The sequence below is a fragment of the Engraulis encrasicolus genome, chromosome 16 (genome assembly GCF_034702125.1).
Source record: "Engraulis encrasicolus isolate BLACKSEA-1 chromosome 16, IST_EnEncr_1.0, whole genome shotgun sequence".
Taxonomy (NCBI): domain Eukaryota; kingdom Metazoa; phylum Chordata; class Actinopteri; order Clupeiformes; family Engraulidae; genus Engraulis; species Engraulis encrasicolus.
In genome coordinates this window covers 10,753,291-10,775,152 of record NC_085872.1, presented here as the reverse complement: position 1 = coordinate 10,775,152, position 21,862 = coordinate 10,753,291, and the positions used below count along the sequence as shown (strand labels likewise).

General features: G+C 43.1%; 2 protein-coding genes across 4 annotated transcripts in view; one reads left to right on the top strand and one right to left on the bottom strand.

Moving 5' to 3' along the window:
- The window catches only part of gpsm2 (G protein signaling modulator 2), a 30,464-nt gene extending 10,722 nt beyond the window's left edge, over positions 1–19,742 (bottom strand). Inside the window, exons 1-8 of one of the 3 annotated variants that reach the window (XM_063218583.1) lie at positions 19,469–19,742; positions 18,824–18,855; positions 14,984–15,408; positions 6,257–6,478; positions 4,266–4,401; positions 3,351–3,490; positions 2,843–2,966; positions 1,842–1,957 (exon numbers count right to left, since the gene is read on the bottom strand). In XM_063218583.1, the coding sequence (XP_063074653.1) occupies positions 1,842–1,957; positions 2,843–2,966; positions 3,351–3,490; positions 4,266–4,401; positions 6,257–6,478; positions 14,984–15,141 (896 nt within the window). In that variant the 5' untranslated portion in view covers positions 15,142–15,408; positions 18,824–18,855; positions 19,469–19,742. The other 2 variants (XM_063218585.1, XM_063218584.1) reach the window with 2 other exon arrangements.
- Positions 19,743–20,757: 1,015 nt separating this feature from the next.
- LOC134465974 (microtubule organization protein AKNA-like) overlaps positions 20,758–21,862 on the top strand; it is a 28,797-nt gene continuing 27,692 nt past the window's right edge. The window contains exon 1 of the mRNA XM_063219872.1: positions 20,758–20,968. Within this exon, the coding sequence (XP_063075942.1) occupies positions 20,758–20,968 (211 nt within the window). The remainder of the gene's footprint in view (positions 20,969–21,862) is intronic.

Genomic DNA, 21,862 nt, shown 5'->3' with positions numbered 1-21,862 from the left:
TGACACCGAGGCCATTTCTCTTATCCACTCTTAAACATGGGAAAGACAAAGGAACACAGCATACAAGTGAGGCAGATGTGCGTCGACCTTCACAGGTCAGGCAGAGGCTACAAGAAGATTGCCACTCAACTGCAGCTGCCCATATCCACTGTGAGAGGAATAATTAAGAAGTTCAAAACAACTGGAACAGTGGTAAACAAGCCTGGACGAGGACCCAAGTTTATTTTGCCACCACGCACAGTGAGGAGGATGGTAAGAGAAATCAAAAGATCTCCAAAGCTCACTGTTACAGAATTACAGCAAATGGTAGCATCCTGGGGTCACAAAGTCTCCAAATCAACCATCAGGCGCTGTCTACACGCCAACAAGTTGTTTGGGAGGCATGCACGGAGAAAACCTTTCCTCACTCACAATCATAAACGCAAGCGTCTGGAGTTCGCCAAGCGGTATTGGGGCTTCAACTGGGACCATGTGCTTTGGTCAGATGAGACCAAGATTGAGCTTTTTGGCAACAAACACTCTAAGTGGGTCTGGCGTACCACGAAAGATGTGCATGCTGAAAAGCACCTCATACCCACTGTGAAGTATGGGGGTGGGTCAGTGATGCTGTGGGGCTGTTTCGCTTCCAAAGGCCCTGGGAACCTTGTTAGGGTGCATGGCATCATGAATGCTTTGAAATACCAGGACATTTTAAATCAAAATCTGTTGCCCTCTGCCCGAAAGCTGAAGCTGGGTCGTCACTGGGTCTTTCAGCAAGACAATGACCCTAAACATATGGCCAAATCTACACAGAAATGGTTCACCAGACACAAAATCAAGCTCCTCCCATGGCCATCTCAGTCCCCTGACCTCAACCCCATTGAGAACCTGTGGGGTGAGCTGAAGAGGAGAGTACAGAGGAGAGGACCCAGGTCTCTGGATGATTTAGAGAGATTCTGCCAAAGAGGAATGGCTGAAGATCCCTCTTTCTGTCTTTTCCCATCTTGTGAAACATTATAGGAGAAGATTAGGTGCTGTTTTGTTGGCAAAAGGGGGTTGTACAAAATATTAACACCAGGGGTGCTAATAATTGTGACACACATTATTTGATGTCAAATAATTATTTCTTTATGTGGGATTTTTTCCCCACTGAATAAATGCACTTGTATTGAAGGTTGGATTTTTCTCTTTTTTTCCATTAAGGTCCCATATTATTTAGAAAAAAAATAAAATAATTGGAAGCTAAAAAACACATCTCAACCAGGGGTGCCAATAATTATGGAGGGCACTGTAAGTGACATACTGTACGCATGATATTGCTTGTGTGGAAAGTCTGAGTCTATCTGGCAGCTGAAAGAAGGCTTTTGGAATGCTCACACAGCTCGCATCAGCAGAAGAACCGAACAGAATCGAAAAACCGGGGCCTTGATGTCGGGATATGGACCATACCTTGAATTTTGTTAACCGTGCCACCCCGATTAGCTCAGCCTTACTAACAATATAATATGGCAACATGCATAATTCTGGTGGAGTGGTGATTCTACGATGGATGGTTCTGGTTTTACAAGCAAGAGACCATTCAGCTTGGCAGTGGTGAAAAGAGGCTGAGGGTGACTTTCGACTTTTAAGAGCTGAGCGGGGGATGTTCAGTCTGGCAGGCGGGGGCAGAGAACCTCATTACAGGCAGATAGGGGTGAATGTCACACTCTCACACACACACACACACACACACACACACACACACACACACACACACACACACACACACACACACACACACACACACACACACACACACACACACACACACACACACACACACACAGACAGACAGACAGACACACACACCCTTTGGCTCTTACTTGTAGTGTTCTGCTGCCACATCAAATTCCCCCAGGAAGATGAAGGCGTTGCCCAGGTTACAGTAGGCTCGTCTCTGGGCGGCCCGGTCTCCAAACTCCTTGGCTATGAGCAGCCTCTGTGGAGGGGAGACAAGACTTTAATATAAAGTGGAAGAAATTGCACAAACGTACGTACATTCAAGTAAATAATAAATGTCTGCAACACTGTTAATGCTCCAAGTTCTTTAATGACACAACTTTTCAGATCTTAGTCCTTCATAAACATCAAAATGTAAGGTCAGTAATGGCCTAGCAATCAGGTTTCGCTTGTTCGCTTGCTTTTGCTTATTTGTCTTGTTTAATGAGTTGAAGGAGGTAGGTCTGCACAAAGGCAAAATAAGCTCATGCCTGATGAAGATCCAGGGTGATCGAAATGTTGCTTTTTAATTAGATTAAGTTTATTTGGAGTTTTATTTTTGGAGCTTTATTTTCTGAGATTATTTGGCAGTGTGCAGACCTACGCCTTAGTTTCACACTATTGTCTAGCACCTGCAATAAGGGTTTTTGGATGAGCACACCCTACCGAAAACAACTTGTTTGATGAGTGACACGACTTTTAAAAAATACAGTACATTCACACACACACACACACACACACACACACACACACACACACACACACACACACACACACACACACACACACACACACACACACACACACACACACACACACACACACACACACACACACACACACACACACACACACACACGTGTTTCAGTCTATGAAGTTATATGTGTTTCAGTATTATCACTCATGTTTTAAAATATCATCACTGTTTAAGATGTGTCAGGTTTTATTTTTGCATCTGTAACTGTATTGTATTCCAATTGAACCTTCTGGATGTATTGAGAAAAGTTTCAAAAGTAAACCATGGGAAACTAGAAATGCCCTCGGACACAGTTCAGGAAGAAACATGGTCAAAAAGTTTACATGCAGTTCATTCACACACACACACCTGTTCATGGAACGCTACAGCAGGTCGGAAGTTCCCCAGCAGGTAGTGCGTGTTGCCCAGGTTACCGCAGGTGCGTCCCTGTGCGGCTCTGTCTCCGAGCTCCCGTACGATGGCGAGGTTCTCACTATAAGTTTAACAAAGAACAAATATACACGCACATCCATTTGAAATTAATGTTATTCGGAATTAAACTTTATTCCGAATAAAGCGAGTGGTTTATTTCTCTTTTAAGTCTGAATAACTCTATTCCTCCGTCATGTATAACGCATGTTAATTCCTGTTTTAAATACAAATAAAACTAAACTCAAAAAACTAAAGGTATTTGTCACCACAGCCAAGTGTTACCAGCATGTGGTTGGTTGGCAGCTGCCAATGTCAGATGACTTGCTTATCATGTTATCAAACACAATCAGTAGGACTCATTAGCTGAGAAAGCCATTAATGTACTCTCTCACACACATCCTGCAGGGACATGTGCATATGCACAAACACCACAAGGTGGACTCACTCGTAATAATCGGCGGCTCTCTTAAGTGCTGTGACGACCTCTTCAGGAAAGTCTCCGGGCTCAGCTCCACTCCAGCACACACTCTTGCCCTTGGCATGGTACACGTTCCCAAAGTTATAAAGTGCTCGCGCCTGCCCAACCTGACAAGACATAAGTAGGGATACACTTAGAGACATGGGTTTGATAGTCAAGGACAGACTGACTCTTTTGGTACTGTTGCAACATGTTTTGACATGAAAATACTGTTCCACATAAGTTATTTGTCATACTGTATAGATTTGTACAGACAAATCATACAGTGTACATCATATACTGTACAGGCATATAAGTAAGTGGTGTACGAGTTATGTATGCACTTGTAAAAGCCTTATTCTTTATAACTCTTAGTGCATTCAAGTGTTTGAAGTCTTTAAACTTTAAAGGGCCTATGTGAACTTTGCTGCAGAGAAAACAGAAACAACAGGTCTCTACACCTATCAAACAACACAGACTCTCTGGTGGTCTCAAAATAACCTGCTACTCCACCCCTGAGTGGAAAAGGACTTAACACCATATTTACTCTGCAAAGGAAATCTGAGCCTACAGTGTACAGTGCACACGCAAATATAACTAGCTGGTTGCCAAAGGAAGCCTTGGAAGTTTCCTGATAAATTATATACACACACACACACCACAATGATTGTAGTTGGTGACTAAAATGCACAAAAATACATATTTTTATGTACGCAAACGTGGCTCTATTTAAACTCATCTATACTTTTAAGAGTCCAAAACTGTATTTATTCTCGAAATGTGTTTACAGAAAACTTTAGAACATAGTTCAAGTTGTCCCTTTATTTCAAGCATTTGTTCTACTTTTAGACCTCAAAACATCCCAGATGATTTTCATAAACAAACAGCACAGGAATCCCCCACCTTATCGTTGAGGTCCTGGGCGATGTCCAAGTGCCTTTGACAGCAGACAATAGCTTCTTCAAAGCGACCGAGTGCCTTTAATGTGTTCCCCAAGTTCCCGCTGGCTTTGGCTTCCCCAAGTTGGTCCCCGATGGTCCTGTAAAGAACAAACAATGGAGGTTATTTTCACAGCGAAAAACAAAGGTAACCTCAGTTTAAGGTTAGAAAAACTGTTCACATGCAGAATTGAACAATTGTAAGGATTATGAGTGACCGTCTCTCTGCTTCATCAATGTACTTTGCATGGAATCTTTCTTAATTTTTATGTTTCAAGCCTTGCAATTATTTCACTTATTTCACTTTTGTGGTATTTCTCGACGCAAAAATGGTAAACTAAATTTGGTGGCATAGAAGCTTGCTCAGCCAATGACTTTGTTTCATCCTGTTAAACTTCCCTCCCCCTAAATTGTTGTGTTGACTTGGAATGAAAAAAAAACCTGTTCCTTATGTATTGAATTATTCTTTTCTCTTTTATGTAATATATAGACTGAGTTGAATTGCTTTTATGAGGGTTATTTGCTTAAAACAAAGAAACCATCTCATGTCTTCGCAATATTTTTTTTATACGATTACGCACACACATGCAAGCACGCTGAGCCCATTTCAAAATAAGCAACGAGGCAGAAAAATGGAAAGTTCTGTCTGAGCGTGCACCCTCCGATCCGAGCAATAAGGTCCAGAGACCTGCCCAGGTTATTTCTGAGAGCCAGTTTAGTCAGTAGCCGGAGTATGTTTGCTCAACGCTAGCGCAATAATACAGGATATAGGAGTCTCATGGAGCTTTTTGCAAGGAAAAAGAAGGACAGAATCCTGAAAGACTGAGTGTTCAACGACCTGAATAAAACTCCAGTGCTGAGGTGCTCTCTCAGTAAATCCAACTAGGGAGTTCAGATATAGAGAATAGAGGATGGTGAGTTCTGTGCACTCTCACACAGAGCCAGTGGTACGGAATATACTGTAGGCTGAATATAAAAAGCCTAACACAGGGCCAAAGGTGTCAACCTTGGAATCAGAACAGAAGCTATCAACAGCGGAACTCAAAACTTCTGCTTCCCTTTTCTGTCCTTTCTTCTCCCTTTTGTTCACTACGATCAGCTGATTCAGAGCTGGTTAGATCAAATTTGTGTCGAGGTTTTAGTTTCCTAAACCCGAGATTGACCCCTCTGCATAAGGGAGGTTGAGCAACAACTCTGACCAGTGTTGCTACCACTACGTAGGAGTAGGCCTGTACATCCAAACGTCTAACATGGCCAGACGGTCAGATTGCTCCTGCTTTTTTTCACACAAAATCGTCACAGAAAATCCTGGTTGGCAGACTTTTTAAAATCTTATTTGTGTCCGTTTTATCTGGTTTGCACCATGAAGGCCTTCCTTAGAGTGTGATCTGTGACCATGTAAGCACTGATCTGGTCATTGTGAGGTAATGATGTATGTGTGTGTGTGTGTGTGTGTATATGTGATTGTAATAACATTGTACTTTTCAGGGTATTGGTTACAGTCCCTGGAGCAATGTGGGGTTGGGTGCCTTGCTCAAGGGGCACCCCGGCCATGGATGGAGGTGTAGGGACTGATCAGGTGGGATTCAAACCTCAACCCTCAGATTGGAAGACCAACTTCCTAACCACTATGCCACTAGTGTGCACATGTGTGTGTGTGCTGGTGTGTGTGTGTGTGTGTGTGTGTGTGTGTGTGTGTGTGTGTGTGTGTGTGTGTGTGTGTGTGTGTGTGTGTGTGTGTGTGTGTGTGTGTGTGTGTGTGTGTGTGTGTGTGTGTGTTGTGAGTGAATGTGTCAGAGAAAGAATTTAAACCGCACATTGGAGACTGGTCAAACGCAAATTCAAACTTCTGTGCCAACCCTGTTACATAGATTTTTGACAATTAAGTAAGCTTACACTTGACTTGACTGACTACACAGCGGCTGCTCCAAGTGTAATGTAATGGTGTGCACCTACCTGGTGAGTGTGAGGTCGTGGCGGTGGAACTCCAGGGCCTTGGCGAAGTCGTGCAGGTGGAAGTAGGCGTTCCCCAGCTGGCTGTAGACAGCACTCAGCACCTGCAGGTCCTCCGTGCCCACCTGGATGGCCGCCTCGAAGAAGGAGACCCCCGAGTGGTAGTCGCCCAGCTTGCAGAGGCGCTCGCCCTCCAGGGCCAGCTCCAGGCACGAGGCCTCCATCCTGGGGAGGAGAGGGGTGGGGGTTGCAGGATGGAGAGGGACATTTGTCAATGCAACAACACCCGCGAAGATGACACACACACACACAGGCTCACTTTTCCATTCTAGGGTGGGGGACACACACACCACAGACAGTCTATGATTTGTACATGTCAACATTACACATCAAGACAGACGCTACGCTACCGTGTAAATTTAGCATACATCATCTGCAAAGATGACACACACTCAAGGTCACTTTTACATTAGGGTGGGACACACACACAGACACGTAGACAGACACACACACACACACACACACACACACACACGTCAGTATACACAAGACAGACACTACGATGCAGTGTAGCATCTCCAACTAGGGATGTCAACATTACACTTAGACAGACACAAACACAAACACTACAATGTAGTTTAAATGTAACCTAAAGCTAAGCATTGCAGGCATTGAAGAAAGATGTACAAAATGCACACACACAAACACATCATATATCTCTATTCTGGGGAAGAGAGAGACAGAGGGGTCATTTCACGTGAAATCAGACACTTTGGGACCCGACCGACCCGGATTTCAATCATACTTGGTGTGCCTTTTCAGTAGCAAGGTAGCACCCCAGAACTGCATTGGTTTGAATCTGACACTAATATTAAGGGAGAAACAGACTAGGAAAGGTTCACATGTGAGGGTAGGACACTATACATTCAGCCTTGAATATATCAGTCAGTGTTAGTCACAAAAAGATGCCTGTGGTGTTGTTTGAAAGCTCTTTTCTGGCTCTACATATTACACACAGTCACCTTGGAATACAACTACTCTCAGAATATGAATTGTGATAAATTGAAAAATTAAAAATTGAATATCTAAAAAACTCATATTTTAAAATGGCCAGTTCCTTGTCCAAACGTAGCCGGCAATGTCATGAGCAGCACCTAAAATGCTGGTGTTCGGTTTGTTATTCATTTCAGAGAGAAGTTGACTCACAAATATGGCATCATACAGACCACTTACTAATAATATGGTAATACCATAGTAGCATCACATGACAAAACAAAAACAAAACAAAAATGGTCAGTGTCCATGGTCCCAGGTTTCAGAAACTAAGGCAGATGTCCATTTATACACACCAAATGATGATATGTGAATGTTTGAACATTCCTTCTCTGTGTACCTGTGCCATCTTCCCTTTACCGTACTTTAAAGAGATAATCAATGGCTACACTCTCATTTTGTACTCTACCAGTGCATTTGAAGCAGCAGCTGTGTCTTTTGTAGATAATGTATAAGTACGTCCCGTTGCAGTTACAGGTTCCACTACCAGAAGCACATCCTGATGATCCATGACAAGTCTATCTGGTCTGAAGGGAAAAGTGAAGGATGGAGATGGCCCATGAGGATGCAGGAAGTTCAGTTTCACCTCTCCAGTGCTCGGCATACATTCCTCAGTACATGCTAGCCACCAGTGGCTATCATATACAGCTACAACATACCCTTTGATGCTTGAAAATGTAACACGTTCCTTTACTGAGCTCACTCTTTCAACTCTGCCTTCTCTGAATGCTGAAAATGGCCTAACTTCCACTGTGTCCATTGACAATGGGCAGAAGCTGTGTAGTTTTTGAGTACCTGGAATAGTTCTTGCAGATTCAAACCTTTTCAAACAGGTTCTCAGCTTCATGATGGTACATCTCTGTTGTGGCAAACTGGCAATGGATGTTCTTGACATTATCCTTGACAAATTCAAACAGTTGGTATGGCGTTACAATTTAATTGTCAATAGGACGTTGCAGACTTGCTCGTGCAGCAAGCCATTTAACTGTCCCTCCAACGCCATCACATGGACCTTTGCCATGTGATGTGGCAAAAAAGTGCCACTCCGCAGGTATGTGAAAATCTGCCTCGTGGTGGCACAAATTTGTTGTGTTTTTAAGGTTCTTATATTGTGCACCACAGCCATCAGAAAAAATATAGGATCTTCTTTGGACGTTCTGTCATTGATGAAGTGTCACTGAGGAACTGAATTAGGAGCTTCTGAAACAGATGTACAGCAATTGTATCATGAATGTTGCAGTCTGAAATAACAACAAAACAGATTTTTTTCCCAGTTTCAACTGATCTTGGTAGTAGCATACAAATGGATGGATTGTGGCCTGCACTGGTTGTTCCAGTGAAATGATTGAATAGCATCTTGAATTACAAAACTATAGTTTTAAAAACGTTCCTGGTTCAAGGGAGTCAGTCAAGGATAATGTCAGAGAAGGCAGAGTTGAAAGAGTGAGCTCAGTAAAGGAATGTGTTACATTTTCAAGCATCAAAAGGGTATGTTGTAGCTGTATATGATGGCAACTGGTGGCTAGCATGTGCTGAGGAATGTATGCCGAGCACTGGAGAGGTGAAATTGAACTTCCTGCATCCTCATGGGCCATCTCCATCCTTCACTTTCCCTTCAGACCAGATAGACTTGTCATGGATCATCAGGATGTGCTTCTGGTAGTGGAACCTGTAACTGCAACGGGACGTACTTATACATTATCTACAAAAGACACAGCTGCTGCTTCAAATGCACTGGTAGAGTACAAAATGAGAGTGTAGCCATTGATTATCTCTTTAAAGTATGGTAAAGGGAAGATGGCACAGGTACACAGAGAAGGAATGTTCAAACATTCACATATCATCATTTGGTGTGTATAAATGGACATCTGCCTTAGTTTCTGAAACCTGGGACCATGGACACTGACCATTTTTGTTTTGTTTTTGTTTTGTCATGTGATGCTACTATGGTATTACCATATTATTAGTAAGTGGTCTGTATGACGCCATATTTGTGAGTCAAATTCTCTCTGAAATGAATAACAAACCGAACACCAGCATTTTAGGTGCTGCTCATGACATTGCCGGCTACGTTTCGACAAGGAACTGGCCATTTTAAAATATGAGTTTTTTAGATATTCAATTTTTAATTTTTCAATTTATCATAATTCATATTCTGAGAGTAGTTGTATTCCAAGGTGATTGTGTAATATGTAGAGCCAGAAAAGAGCTTTCAAACAACACCACAGGCATCTTTTTGTGACTAACACTGACTGATATATTCAAGGCTGAATGTATAGTGTCCTACCCTCACATGTGAACCTTTCCTAGTCTGTTTCTCCCTTAATATTAGTGTCAGATTCAAACCAATGCAGTTCTGGGGTGCTACCTTGCTACTGAAAAGGCACACCAAGTATGATCGAAATCCGGGTCGGTCGGGTCCCAAAGTGTCTGATTTCACGTGAAATGACCCAGAGATGAGTGTGAACAACACAGTCACGCAGATCTCTGTGACACTTGGACAAATTCTCTCTCTCTCTCTCTCTCTCTCTCTCTGGTTGGGACAGACACAGATACGGTACATGTCTCTCTGTCATGAAACACATAGTAGACGCATGTCATGTCAACAATGAACTACAAATCCAATCTCCAATCCATTACACCAGCACAACTCTATCCCGGGATAGTGACACAGTGCATATTACTGTCCCGCCGCACTGCTCCCTTTCGGTCGCCTTGCATGGGTGTGAGGCATAAATGCAGTTTCCTTGTACCGTATGCAGCGTGCACTTGTGTGCTGTGTCACAATGACAATGGGAGTTGGAGTGTCCCAGTTGGGCTTTCACTTTCATAACACACTACAGCTGCAACTCTATCTGGAGATTGAGATGCATGTCACCAACACACCTACGTATAAACTGCTACAACAGAGACATGACAGATAGCAGCAGTTCAACCCAAGAAATTGAAAACCGCAACACAACTGTATTCCAGGATGTTATGTAGAAAACAGTACACATCATCAACAACAAGACACCCCCACAAACTAAAACAATGATTGGCTTTGTCTTCATCTTAAAGTAGGCTTTTATGATTTAGTCTGAGTGACAAATGTCAATGTCAAAAGCGGACACAAATAGGCAAGGCAGACGAGTTTTCTCTGGAATTTCCTGACACTTTTTGCCATACTGTCGCAGTTATCTTCGCAGGCCGGATCACACTGTCAAGTCAGGATTGCACCACTTTAGTTCACATTTAAAAGCAGTTAACTTGGGACAAGCAATGAGTGATTTGTTTACTGTATTCATTTGCATGTTCATACGTTTTAAATGTTTCATGTCCTGCTAGGGACTGCATATGTAAATTAACCTGAGGCTAACATGGTGCCATGCATGAATTTGCAACACTTAGGTTTTAATTCTACATGGTCCCTAATCAACTGAAACTGAACTGATGATGAATCAGGCTACTCTAACTTACTGGTCAAAATTCAACGAGGACGGGGGCCATTGTCCAAAGACAAAACAACAAGACTGTAAGCCCCGAACTTGAACTTGAACATGAACACTTGGATATGCAGCCGGAGTGGCAGCATTCTTTGCTGTAGAGAACGTGTGTCGTTGGGGTGTGTGGAGGGGGTAAAGCAGGCTGAGGTCAGTGGTATGGGCTACGTCAGGTTAAGCAGTAGACGCACAAGTCCCCTACTACACATCCATCCATACACAGCACTGTAATGTAATTCTGGAGTGGAGGATACATGAATGGAGGAATATTTTGAGTTCTAGTGTCGCCTGGCAACGCCAGCCTCTTGGTTGAATTGCAATGCCAAGTCGCAGGCTATTCAGAGAACGTTAATCACAGAAATCAGGAAATAAACAAGGCAATGATTTTTCACAAACGAATTGCAGCTTCTAGACCTATATACATTTATATACACTAAACATGAGACGACAATTTGATTTTCGACTGCACAATCATCCATACTTTTACACAGGTTTAATCACAAGCTCACAAACGCCCATTTATGACATCAGTCTGTTTTCATAACAGCACAGAGAGAATCATTATTTGGCTTTGGCTCAACATTTACGACACATACAGTTCATTTATATTTACAGGCCCTGAAGCCACTCAGTGAGGTTTGGCAATGCTGCTTTGAGTTCAAGCGTCAGGTCCATTTGTCATGTTGGCAGGCAATGCTGGCCATGACTCAAGAAGGGCTACTTCCAAAAAGCACAACCACATGGATCGCCACTTCTCCTTCCTGTAACTTCAGTATTTTAACTCGAACCACACCCTGAGAGAGAGCAGGCTAGTGTACTTAAAAACAACAGTTCCTGGTAATCACAGCGAGTAAGTGAATACACTGCAGTTGTTATGCAGTTGTTTCTCCATCTCCCTCCTTCCTTCACAATCTAGACTTGCATGCTTCCTGTGGAGATGAGTGGGCGAGACCCAAAATGATAGGCTAGTGTTTTCTGAGGGGGCCAAAGGAAGCGCTTCTGTGCCTTGACGCCTCCGCCACTGCGACTGCTCACCATTCGCCAGTGCCATAGTCGTCTGGAGGCCGGGCCAGCACGCCGAATTCCTCAACTAATTAAAGCATCCAAAACCCCAACCACCAGCTCAGCAGATCTAAAAACAAAACTTTGTGTGTGGGTGTGTCAAAGGGAGATGTGTGGAATGCATCTATTTATTTATTTTTCTGCAAATAAAAGGGTAGGGTGATTGCACCTTCCACTGGAACCTGGAGAGACATTTCAGTTGATTGGCCAGTGTGTTCAGAGGGCAACTCTCTTCATTTTCTTTTTATTTTAGAAATGTCTACTACGGCCTACGTGTATAATGCTTCCAGAATTAACTCTGTGCAGCCTTAAATCACCTTGCAGGCCCCTCACAGAATGTACGTAATCTTATGGCTGTCACCATGGAGGATGGACTGAAATTTTGCAAAGTCTAAAACTTGAAAGCTGGCAACTGATAAGAAACCTAACTGACAGCCCTGGGTCCCATTTTGAAAACGCTCAGTCTCCACAATGAAATTCAAAGTGGTATCCATACTATCCAATAACCCCTCTCTCCCAAGAGCTGCCAGGGAAGTGAACACTGACTACAGTTGTAAAAAAAATCTGGGCTGGTAGTTGATGCTTTGAGACAGCATGCTGCACAAACCATTGACTTCATGATCCGCTACCGACACTACCACTGTTATACATTAGCGGTTACCAGAATGGCAATGACAAAGTCGTTGTAATGTATTACTAAAGGCCCTGCGCACTGTCATAGTGGTGTAGTACTAAGGTAGTTCAGTTTTTTTCAGTGACTATTACAACATCCCAGTGTGGGACGGTGCCTGGTAAGGGGCTACAGAGGAGAATAAAATCTAATGCCATTTCTGATGTAAAATCATCAAAACACACTGACCCACTGTCACAAGGTGAAAAAGACAACAACTAGCAAAATAAAAGATAAAAAAGACATTACCCCTGCCAATTCCTTCTTCTACATTACATGTGCATAATGCATGATTAGAGAAAGGGTCTTCACATCAGTGGGTTGCAGGTTTGAATCCCACTTTTAACTCTCCCTACACCTGCACCCATGGCCAAAGTGCCCTTGAGCAAGGCACCTAACTCCACATTGCTCCAGGGACTGTACCCAATACCCTGTAATAAATAACTGAGTCGCTTTGGATAACAGCATCGGCTAAGTGTAGTTAATAAGGCTGTAACGATACTGTATCGAACCAAGAAATCCCGATACACATCAGTCACCATACTGTATCACGAATGATACAAGGAGGCAGAATCCGGATATGCTCTTTCAAAGTTTTGTTACCCATCAGACTAGAAAACAACCACATGATATGAAGTGATAGTGCTTCCAAGCTTCAAATCATCATCATTATTACATTTAAACTTTCTTGATTTTATTTTATAATGCTGGCAAATGTGAAATCGCAGGGTGCATTGAACCGTAGGTCAAAAATTGTGATACGAACTGAATTCTGAGTTGAGTGTATCGTTACAGCCCTAGTAGTTTAACATCATGTATCAAAGCTATAGGCCCCTACCTGCTGTCCTGTGGCTCTGGCTTGACACAACTACACCAGTTTGGCCACCTCAGAGGCATCTACACCGGATCAGGTCTGCCCACGTTTCCCTGAAGGCAGCGAGCGGAGCGGATGCTTCCAGCGAGACCACTCTCCGGCCCGACGGCACCCTTGCAGAGGCATACCTAGGCTTTCTGCAGCATCTCTCCGCTCTACTACATATCGCCAACCAACTCAACGCAACTCAACTCAGCTCAACCATGTTCTTCTTCAAACGGATTGCAAGCATTCTTGAGAGCGTGGCTAACTGCACACGGAAGCATGGCTGGCCTGACCGACACAAAACCTGTGGTGCTTAAAGTGAGTCGACGTGAGGCCGGGGGGTCTGTTCTGTTGCCTGCTTATTGGGGTTTTAGCCCTGCGTTGACCTTCAGAGGGCAGAGCGGTTGTTGGTGATAGGGCAGTGGAGGGATTGGGGAGGGCTGAGCTGCCCGTCAGCGTTTCGGGGGATAATCTAATCTGTCCCCGTCCACTGGCCCAGTCACCTGTGATTACCACAGTCTCTGTCTCTCCCTCTCTACCGCTATCGCTCTCCTATTGACTGTAAAAAGTGTCTTCGCAGACAATGTTGTACTTTCGCTTATAAACAACTGTTGTAGTACATCTTTCTGACTTAAGAGAGAATAGAAAAAGACTTGAAATATCCCTAAATATGGTATAGGCAATAACATCTTATCTAATTCAATTTAAATCAGCACATTGGTTGTAGGCCAGGTTAAAAACAAGAGTTATCATCATAAGCAGTGGCCAGATCATTCTTATAGATGAATAAACATGAATAAGCAGAATTGTCAGATGATTAATTAGGGAAATCAAATCATTAGGCTGCATGTTGCAGACATGTTTCTGAACATGACTACCTGAATAATATAAACAACATTTACAATGATGCTTTGAAACACCTGTGCATCACTAAATACCACCTCATCATTGATCAAGCCAAATACATTGTCTGACAACTCAATTAATTTATCTTACAGCTACAAAAACTATTGAGAAGGGGCTTCTTTTTGTTAGGAGAGGTATGAATAATGTATTGAATAAATACAATCTCTCATTGACAGCCCTTTGAATCAGACTGCCAATTTGATCTCCTGCTTAAATAACCCAGGCCTTATTAATGTTGAGACTGAAGAACAGATGTTCGCATTAGAATACAGACAGGAGTGGGCTTGGAAAAAAGAACAGAAAAATGAAATAAATCATAAATATTTAAGTGGGGCATTAAAAATGGAGGGGGGAGTGGGGAGAGGGACCCCTGCGTGATCATGATGCCCCGCAGACCAGCACCTGGCACAGCCCCATCACAGCAGTTACACAGGACGACACAACAGGCGACTGTAACCATGGATATCAAGTACAGCTGACTCAGACTTTTCTCAGGTTCAGGTCAAGTTGAACAAAATTCTCCCCGTTACTTTATGGCTAAACTGGCCTCAAGCATGATAGAATCCCTGTCAGGGAAGAACAACGCTGTTATGAGTGATTTGTGTGAAATCAAAGTGCCATTAGATCACTGGTTTGATTTGGCTTGATAAAAACTCACACTACTACAGTAATAATGATGACAAGAGCTGCATGCCTACCTGTAGCGGATGTGAGAGGACTGGTCCTCACTTCGCATGCTAAGCATAGAGCCATTGGCCTCCATTGAAGTGCAAAACAAGGGCGGATATCCCGGAGAAAGTCCCAAAAAATGATCAGACATTTGGCAAAGGGAGGAGGAGACGTGGAAAAAAGACATGGGAAAAGAGGACTTCTGGCTGGTCCGGCCCAGGTAACATTGGATAACTTTTTTTTCTTGCGTAGAAAGTGACAAGATGGTGCTCTAATATTCCCTGTTGCGTACAGATGTATCCTCCAGTGGTTTCGGAGATTGTGCCCGCCGGAAACCCCGCGCGGGCGGCCTGAGGGATGATGACTAAAAGAGTGGCGATTCTTCACACTCCTGCGTCTTTAGCTGCGCTGTGTGTTTAGTGTGCTTTTTTCTGTCTCTCTTCCACGGCTCTCTCTGTGAAGAGAACACAACATGCTGTGTTTGAAGCCTCTTTCTGAGTGCCTTACGCCATGGCAACACCCACCAAGCAGTGTGCACAAGCAAAGCCAATGGAGCCAGCTCTGTGAGAATGTGTGTGTGCGTGTGTGTGTGTGTGTGCGTACAGTGAGTGAGTGTGAGTGTGTGTGTGCGTGTGTGTGCGTGTGCGTGTGTATGCGTGTGCACGTGTGTGTGTGTGTGTGTGTGTGTGTGTGTGTGTGTGTGTGTGTGTGTGTGTGTGTGTGTGTGTGTGTGTCAGAATCCTGACTGTGTAGTGTGTATCTAGGCATGAGATAAGTCCACGGAGGGGAAGCAGTGAAAGTGCATCTATGGCTTGTTTGCCACATCTCAATATTTCCACCATATAACCCGCGCCTAATGGCCTAATGGTCTAATGGTGGGCACTATAAAGCAACTATTGTTCTAGCCACAAGAAATGGGAGCATGCTGCAGGATTAGGGGAGGGGAGTGAGCAAGTGAATCAAGTAAATAGAGCAAGGATACTTTTTCAGCTACTAAGGACAGGGCTTTGCACTTTCAAACCACGTACTGTATAGTAGAGGTGTTAAAAAAGACAAAACTTTTTTTGCATACATCACCTTCTCAAACAAATAGAACTAGAACTAGGCCTAGCCCAGGCGATCTAAAATTACATTTGTACTAATCAGACTGACAGCCCATACCAATATGAAAGCAATTGATTTTATCTTTTTTATGTACCAAGTCAATGAAAAGAGTATCCTCACACTGGATCTACTTTGTCACAGTACACAGTTACACAGTTTAAATAGCTCATTACAGCTTGACATTAAAAAGGTTAGACTGATGAGTCATGAGCAGCCTAATCCAGTGGTTTTCAAAGTGGGGGCCGGGGGGGTCATGGCAGGTTGGCAGGAAAAACTAAACAAATAATTGAATAAAATGAATAACTTAACATTCCAAAATAAACCAAACATAAGCTAAACAATATTGCCTTTAGCTATGGCAAGAACTATATTGTAATAACTGTATAACCTACTGCATCTCTGAATATTACCACTATTATAATTATTATTTGATGGTATATCCCTGTGGGGCACTGACTCACAGACATAGACTATGGTTGTGAAAGGGGGTGCAAAGAAAAAAATAGTGTGGGACGAGTTGACCCATGTAAGGGGGGCCTTGACAGGAATCTACCGGTATATGGGGGGCCTCGTCATGGTAAAGTTTGGGAATCCAAAGTTTGGGAATCCCTGTCCTAATCCACAGTAAAGCTTCATCGTCTTGTCTACAGAGCCCCAATGCACCTCTGCAGCCGGCTGGCTGGCAGGGATAAAAATCTTGGGGGGAAAAAACGAAATAGAGAGTACAGCCAATAATGTCATGGTTCATAATTAATACCACATGGAAGGCCTATAGACAGCCTGCAGTGAAAGAGACACATAGAGAGAAAGAGAACGAGTCAATCTCTGAGTCTGTGCAGTGCCGAGCCGAACAGGGACACACCCATAAAGTACTAAAGTATATGCACACATGAAGCAGGAATTACAGAACTTTTTTTCCTGGCAGCATGTAAAGTGTATGCTACAATGTTTAAAAATGAAAAGGTTGTTCAGCCTACCTGTGCGTTACTGTGGATGCAGAATGGGTGCAGATGGGTAATACCACAAGAGTATGCATTTGTAATGGACAAGCTCCTAGACCTGCATTGAGTGACCAATACTGAGCTCCCCAGCAGGTTGCAGCATTATTGTATTAGCTAGCAGGTTATCCCGTCCCCATTACACCCACCATAAGCAGAAGCAAACCGGATGCTGTTTATTCAGGCTGAATAAGGCGCAGGTGAGCAAGCACACACCCAGTGAACCAACAGCAAGGGGAAAATGACAAGAGTAGTGTAACAAAGGGAGATTATAAACTGGCTGAGGTAGTTTTGTCAGGAATACAGCCACCCAAATGAATCCAGTGAGCTCATTGGCCCCAGCAAGACGGGACATGAATCCAGCGAGGTGACTAACCGCCACAACCTTGCGGTTCCAAAGCCAACAACAGCCCCTAGCGTACAACAGGTTAGCGTGGTAGTGAGAAATAAAATGAGACTAATAATAAATCTAAATAAACTAAATGAAAATAAATAAATCTGCATCTGGGGTCTGTCTCACATCTGTCTCAAGACTTACAATATTTTATTGCCAAAAAGCAGAGCTAGTAGCAATTATATGGTAGCTCAGTCCATTCTAAAATGTCTGAATAAGGCAAATAATAAAAGGTGTCTTAGATCATGAATGATCAGTAAAGTACCACATTGTGTAGTCACAAAGCTGGTTAACTTGTGTCTCGAGGGCCGTTTGCGGCTCTTGAGGGAGTCTTCTTAACCAGCCCCAACAGTTTCACTTGACATATGACATGTTTTGTAAAACAAATGTTAGAAATTACATTTGCAATAGAATTAAGTTATATTTTCAGGAAACCTAGTAAAGGTTGGGTCTGTTGTCCAGGTGAACGCCTTCAGTATGGGCCTAAAGTGCAGCCTGGGGAAATCCTGGTCTGTGTTCTTTGAACGGCCCTTGGTTGAATTTCTAAAATTTGAAGTTGCCCCTCGAGTGAAAAAGGTTTCCAAACCCTGAGTTAAAGCAACACAAAGTAGTTTTCATCTCGAGTCCCCAACAGGTTTGAGGTGGAAGTGTTTCTCACAGAAAAACAAACACTGAGTAGCAGACAGACATCGAGTGGCAGAGTCCACTGCTCTGAACTCATATTAGTGTGGGCAGTGCAGTCGTACAGGACCACGGGAACTAAACATTATTTAAAACTCACAAAACGACTTAGTGTTGCTTTAATTTAATACAGTGGGTAAAACATACCAATGGGTGTCTTGCAGTAAGGTTTCATACATGAGATGTAGTGCCTTAGTTGTGATATCTTCTTTTGATGAGGATTAAGCCAACTACTGTACTCCATCATCACTGACTTGCCACTTCTGCCAACGAGCCAGTAGATGAAGTTATCATTCTGGATTTTTAAACTGTACAGTAGAGTGATATCAGGCAGAGGGTTTGTGAAAGCAATGTGAATGTACCGTGCGATCCACACCAAACAGTTTTGTGGCCATTGCTTTTAAGGAGACCTTATCATTAAGAGTATTTTATCTGACCACCATGATTATTATTAGAAAGAGGGCCCCTGAGAACAAGTCACTGGCAATGCAAAAGCCTCCCCACCACCAAAGTAGTAGCCTATTTGTGCAACCAGTCAATAATCAGGGTCGTGGTGTTCAACAAGAATGCTGAGAAGGGTCTTGGTCAAAGATAGAGCTCCAGCACTACCATCAAAAATTCTACAACATAGAGCTCCAGAATTTTTGGTCTCGGAAAAGCAATGCTCACATGATACAAAACATTCTACTTACCTAAAGTAATGCAGCTTGAGAGTTCTAAAGACCTAAATGAAGAAAAAGTACATTAGGCTGGCCAAACTGACAGAGGGTGGTAAGTTGCTGATAAGCAACATTAGGCAACATCAGGAAACATACAGGATCCGACTGCATTATGCAGACTGGCCATACTGACACTAAAGAAACACGAGCAAGATGACAGATGAACTTACAAGCGATAACAATGTGAAGCTATTGAATATGTCTACATTCACAAAATAATGGATGGTTATTTTCTCGTCCTAGAGTCTAAACCGATTTTCAAATTACATTACGTTATTCCGTGTTTATTTTAAAAGTCTTGGCTCATGTGAAACACGTTTTATGGCCACATCAGATGGAAATTGTAACGGTAAATCGTTTTTTTGACAGAAGCAAGCCATAAAATGTTCTTTGGACAAGTGAACCCCTCAGTTACCTATTGTCTACTATTGAATGGATGTTTCTACTCAGCTGATGACACCCGAGTCCCCAGCTAAAGGAAGTTACACCGCAGCAACTATACTCTACTTCTTTGGCAGTTGTCTCCGACATACTGAAGCTAAAAACGGGTTGAGTCTACTCCTTGTGTACCCAAGCATACAGACAAAATGCGTATTGCCACTATGCCATGACACTTACCAGGCGTAAACGTTAAAATACACTTCCCAGATGCTTCTCACGATGTATTTCAAAGTCATAAATTCCACAAGATGGTAGAGCTACACATTTCACTCTTGAACAACTCACTTGTGTTTCAACAACTCCACGCCACCGGTCTAAACACTTCGGTTACTTAGCAATTACTATTGTACCGGTAGGTAATTTCTTCCAAACTAACCGATTCTCAATTTCATAAACTTCTTGCTACACTACGATTAAAAAACTAGACCAACGTAACCTTACGTTAGCCTATCATGAGGAGGGCAAAGTGAAGAGTTCTGTTGTTGTACCACCAGCCAATCGGATCGAGTAATTCAAAGATAGCCACGCCCTAAAATAACTCTCCTTTGACCAATCAAATTTGAATACACTATCTTTCAATGGCAGAAGAAAACTGAAAATTAAGTACTGCATGCATGGGCGGCTAGTAATAAAGAAAGTCTGATAACTCTTTATAATAAAAATGTGAAATGCAGTTTTTGTTAGCAATGAATTTTATGTCCATGTGTTCAAAATGGCATGCAGAAAAATGGTGGCGTCGTTACCTAAGCAACCAAACTCCTCTCTGGGACACCTTTGCCTATCTTGTGTCGCGTCCAGACGTTCAGCGATGCAGCAGGTTGTCACTACATTATTGATGGAGGTAATAGTAGGGACATTCACTTGTAGTTTGAGACGCATGTAACTTAGAACTATTATAATGCCGAGGTACTTGGTCACCTCACTTGAAATGTGTGTATGGAGTAGATCTGAAGGACATATCCTGGCAGAAAAAGGATGGAGCTTTGTTAACTGTAAGTTGCTACACGTACGTGAATTTTCTGGCGATAGCATCAATGGCTTCGCATTCGGTTGCTCTTTATGCTTGTCGTAGTCCTGCGATAGTGGTGTTTTTTTCCCTAATCGCAATGTCTCTCTGAAGATGAAAGCATATGGCAAAGTTTTCGAGAATTGTCTGACTGTAATATTACTTTGCCAAGCCCAAGCATGACCTAAGAGACCTGAACATACGGTATGCATGTCAAATGATCCTTATTTAAAGACTGGCAGTAGTGTACTAGCTTGTTTGACACTGTCACATTTCAATCCACTGCAGACTTTTATGAACCTAACAGCAACCCACAGGCTGTGTTGTTGGCACTATTACCTAGTGATATTGTTTACTCTTTCTTGTTGCCTAGACATGAATAGTCAAGGAGTTGAACCTCACGACATTGTTGCAAGCAACATAAAGGGCGAAAACATAAAGCAGTGCCTAAGGTGAGAGCATGGATGGATCTGCCGACAACCTGGATGACGAGGCTGAGGCTGAAGAGGAAAGGCCACTGTCAGTGTTGTGGGAGAGGTGCATTCAGCAGAGTATAATCGTCGACCTGAGTGACAATGACAGTCTTCATTTAAGCGACCTACAACCAGGCTCGTTCACCATTTGTCTCAATCAAGACTCACCAGCATCAGATGCAAGCCTGAACATCAGTGGTAAGATGCTTTGTGTATCTGTGGATGTGTGTATTTGTGCAGTCCAGTGATAAAGAAAACTTGCAGCACCACATGGGGAGTGATACACTATGATGATGTCCTTACAGTAAAGGAAGTTACTTTATGAAGTAAAGATACTAAATTGCCCCCAGGTTACTGTTGCAGTGTTTTACATACTAAAAGCATAAGGCCGTTTTGCCATCTCTGTCACTAGTCACACTGGAGGTCTACAATGTACTATATTCCCCCCCTTGTTATGCTTTTCAGTTCTCTGGTGACCTTTTCACGATACTTGTGTCATATCTCAATGGGGCAGTGTCGATACTAACAAGAGACACTACACACTATCAAGTGTGTCATGATATGGATTTAGGCCAAAGCCTTGACTTATTCAGGATTAGTAGAATGAAGTGAAAGTCCCACTGGGAAACTAGTGTCATTGCCGTTGAGATAACGCACACAGTAGTACACACAACAAATATGCCTCACCCATGCAAAGGGGCAGCCCGGCAAGTGCCAAGAGAGAAGTGCAGGGAAGAGGCACAATGGGTTTAGGGCATGTCATGGAGAATGGAGGATGGGGTGAGCAGTGCAGCAGGATGTCATACGGGGAGAGCACAGGTTATTCACTTCCCCCATCGACCTGCTGGTGACCCTGAGCTAAGTTATGCTCAACTCCCTAACCGCTTGTCCATGCCCTTCTCAATGCTTAAAGCAATAAATATGCCAAAGAATTGCACTGTGCACAACCACATTATCTTACCAATACTATATGCACACAACCACATTATCTTACCAGTAATGTGTGTGTGTGTGTGTGTGTGTGTGTGTGTGTGTGTGTGTGTGTGTGTGTGTGTGTGTGTGTGTGTGTGTGTGTGTGTGTGTGTGTGTGTG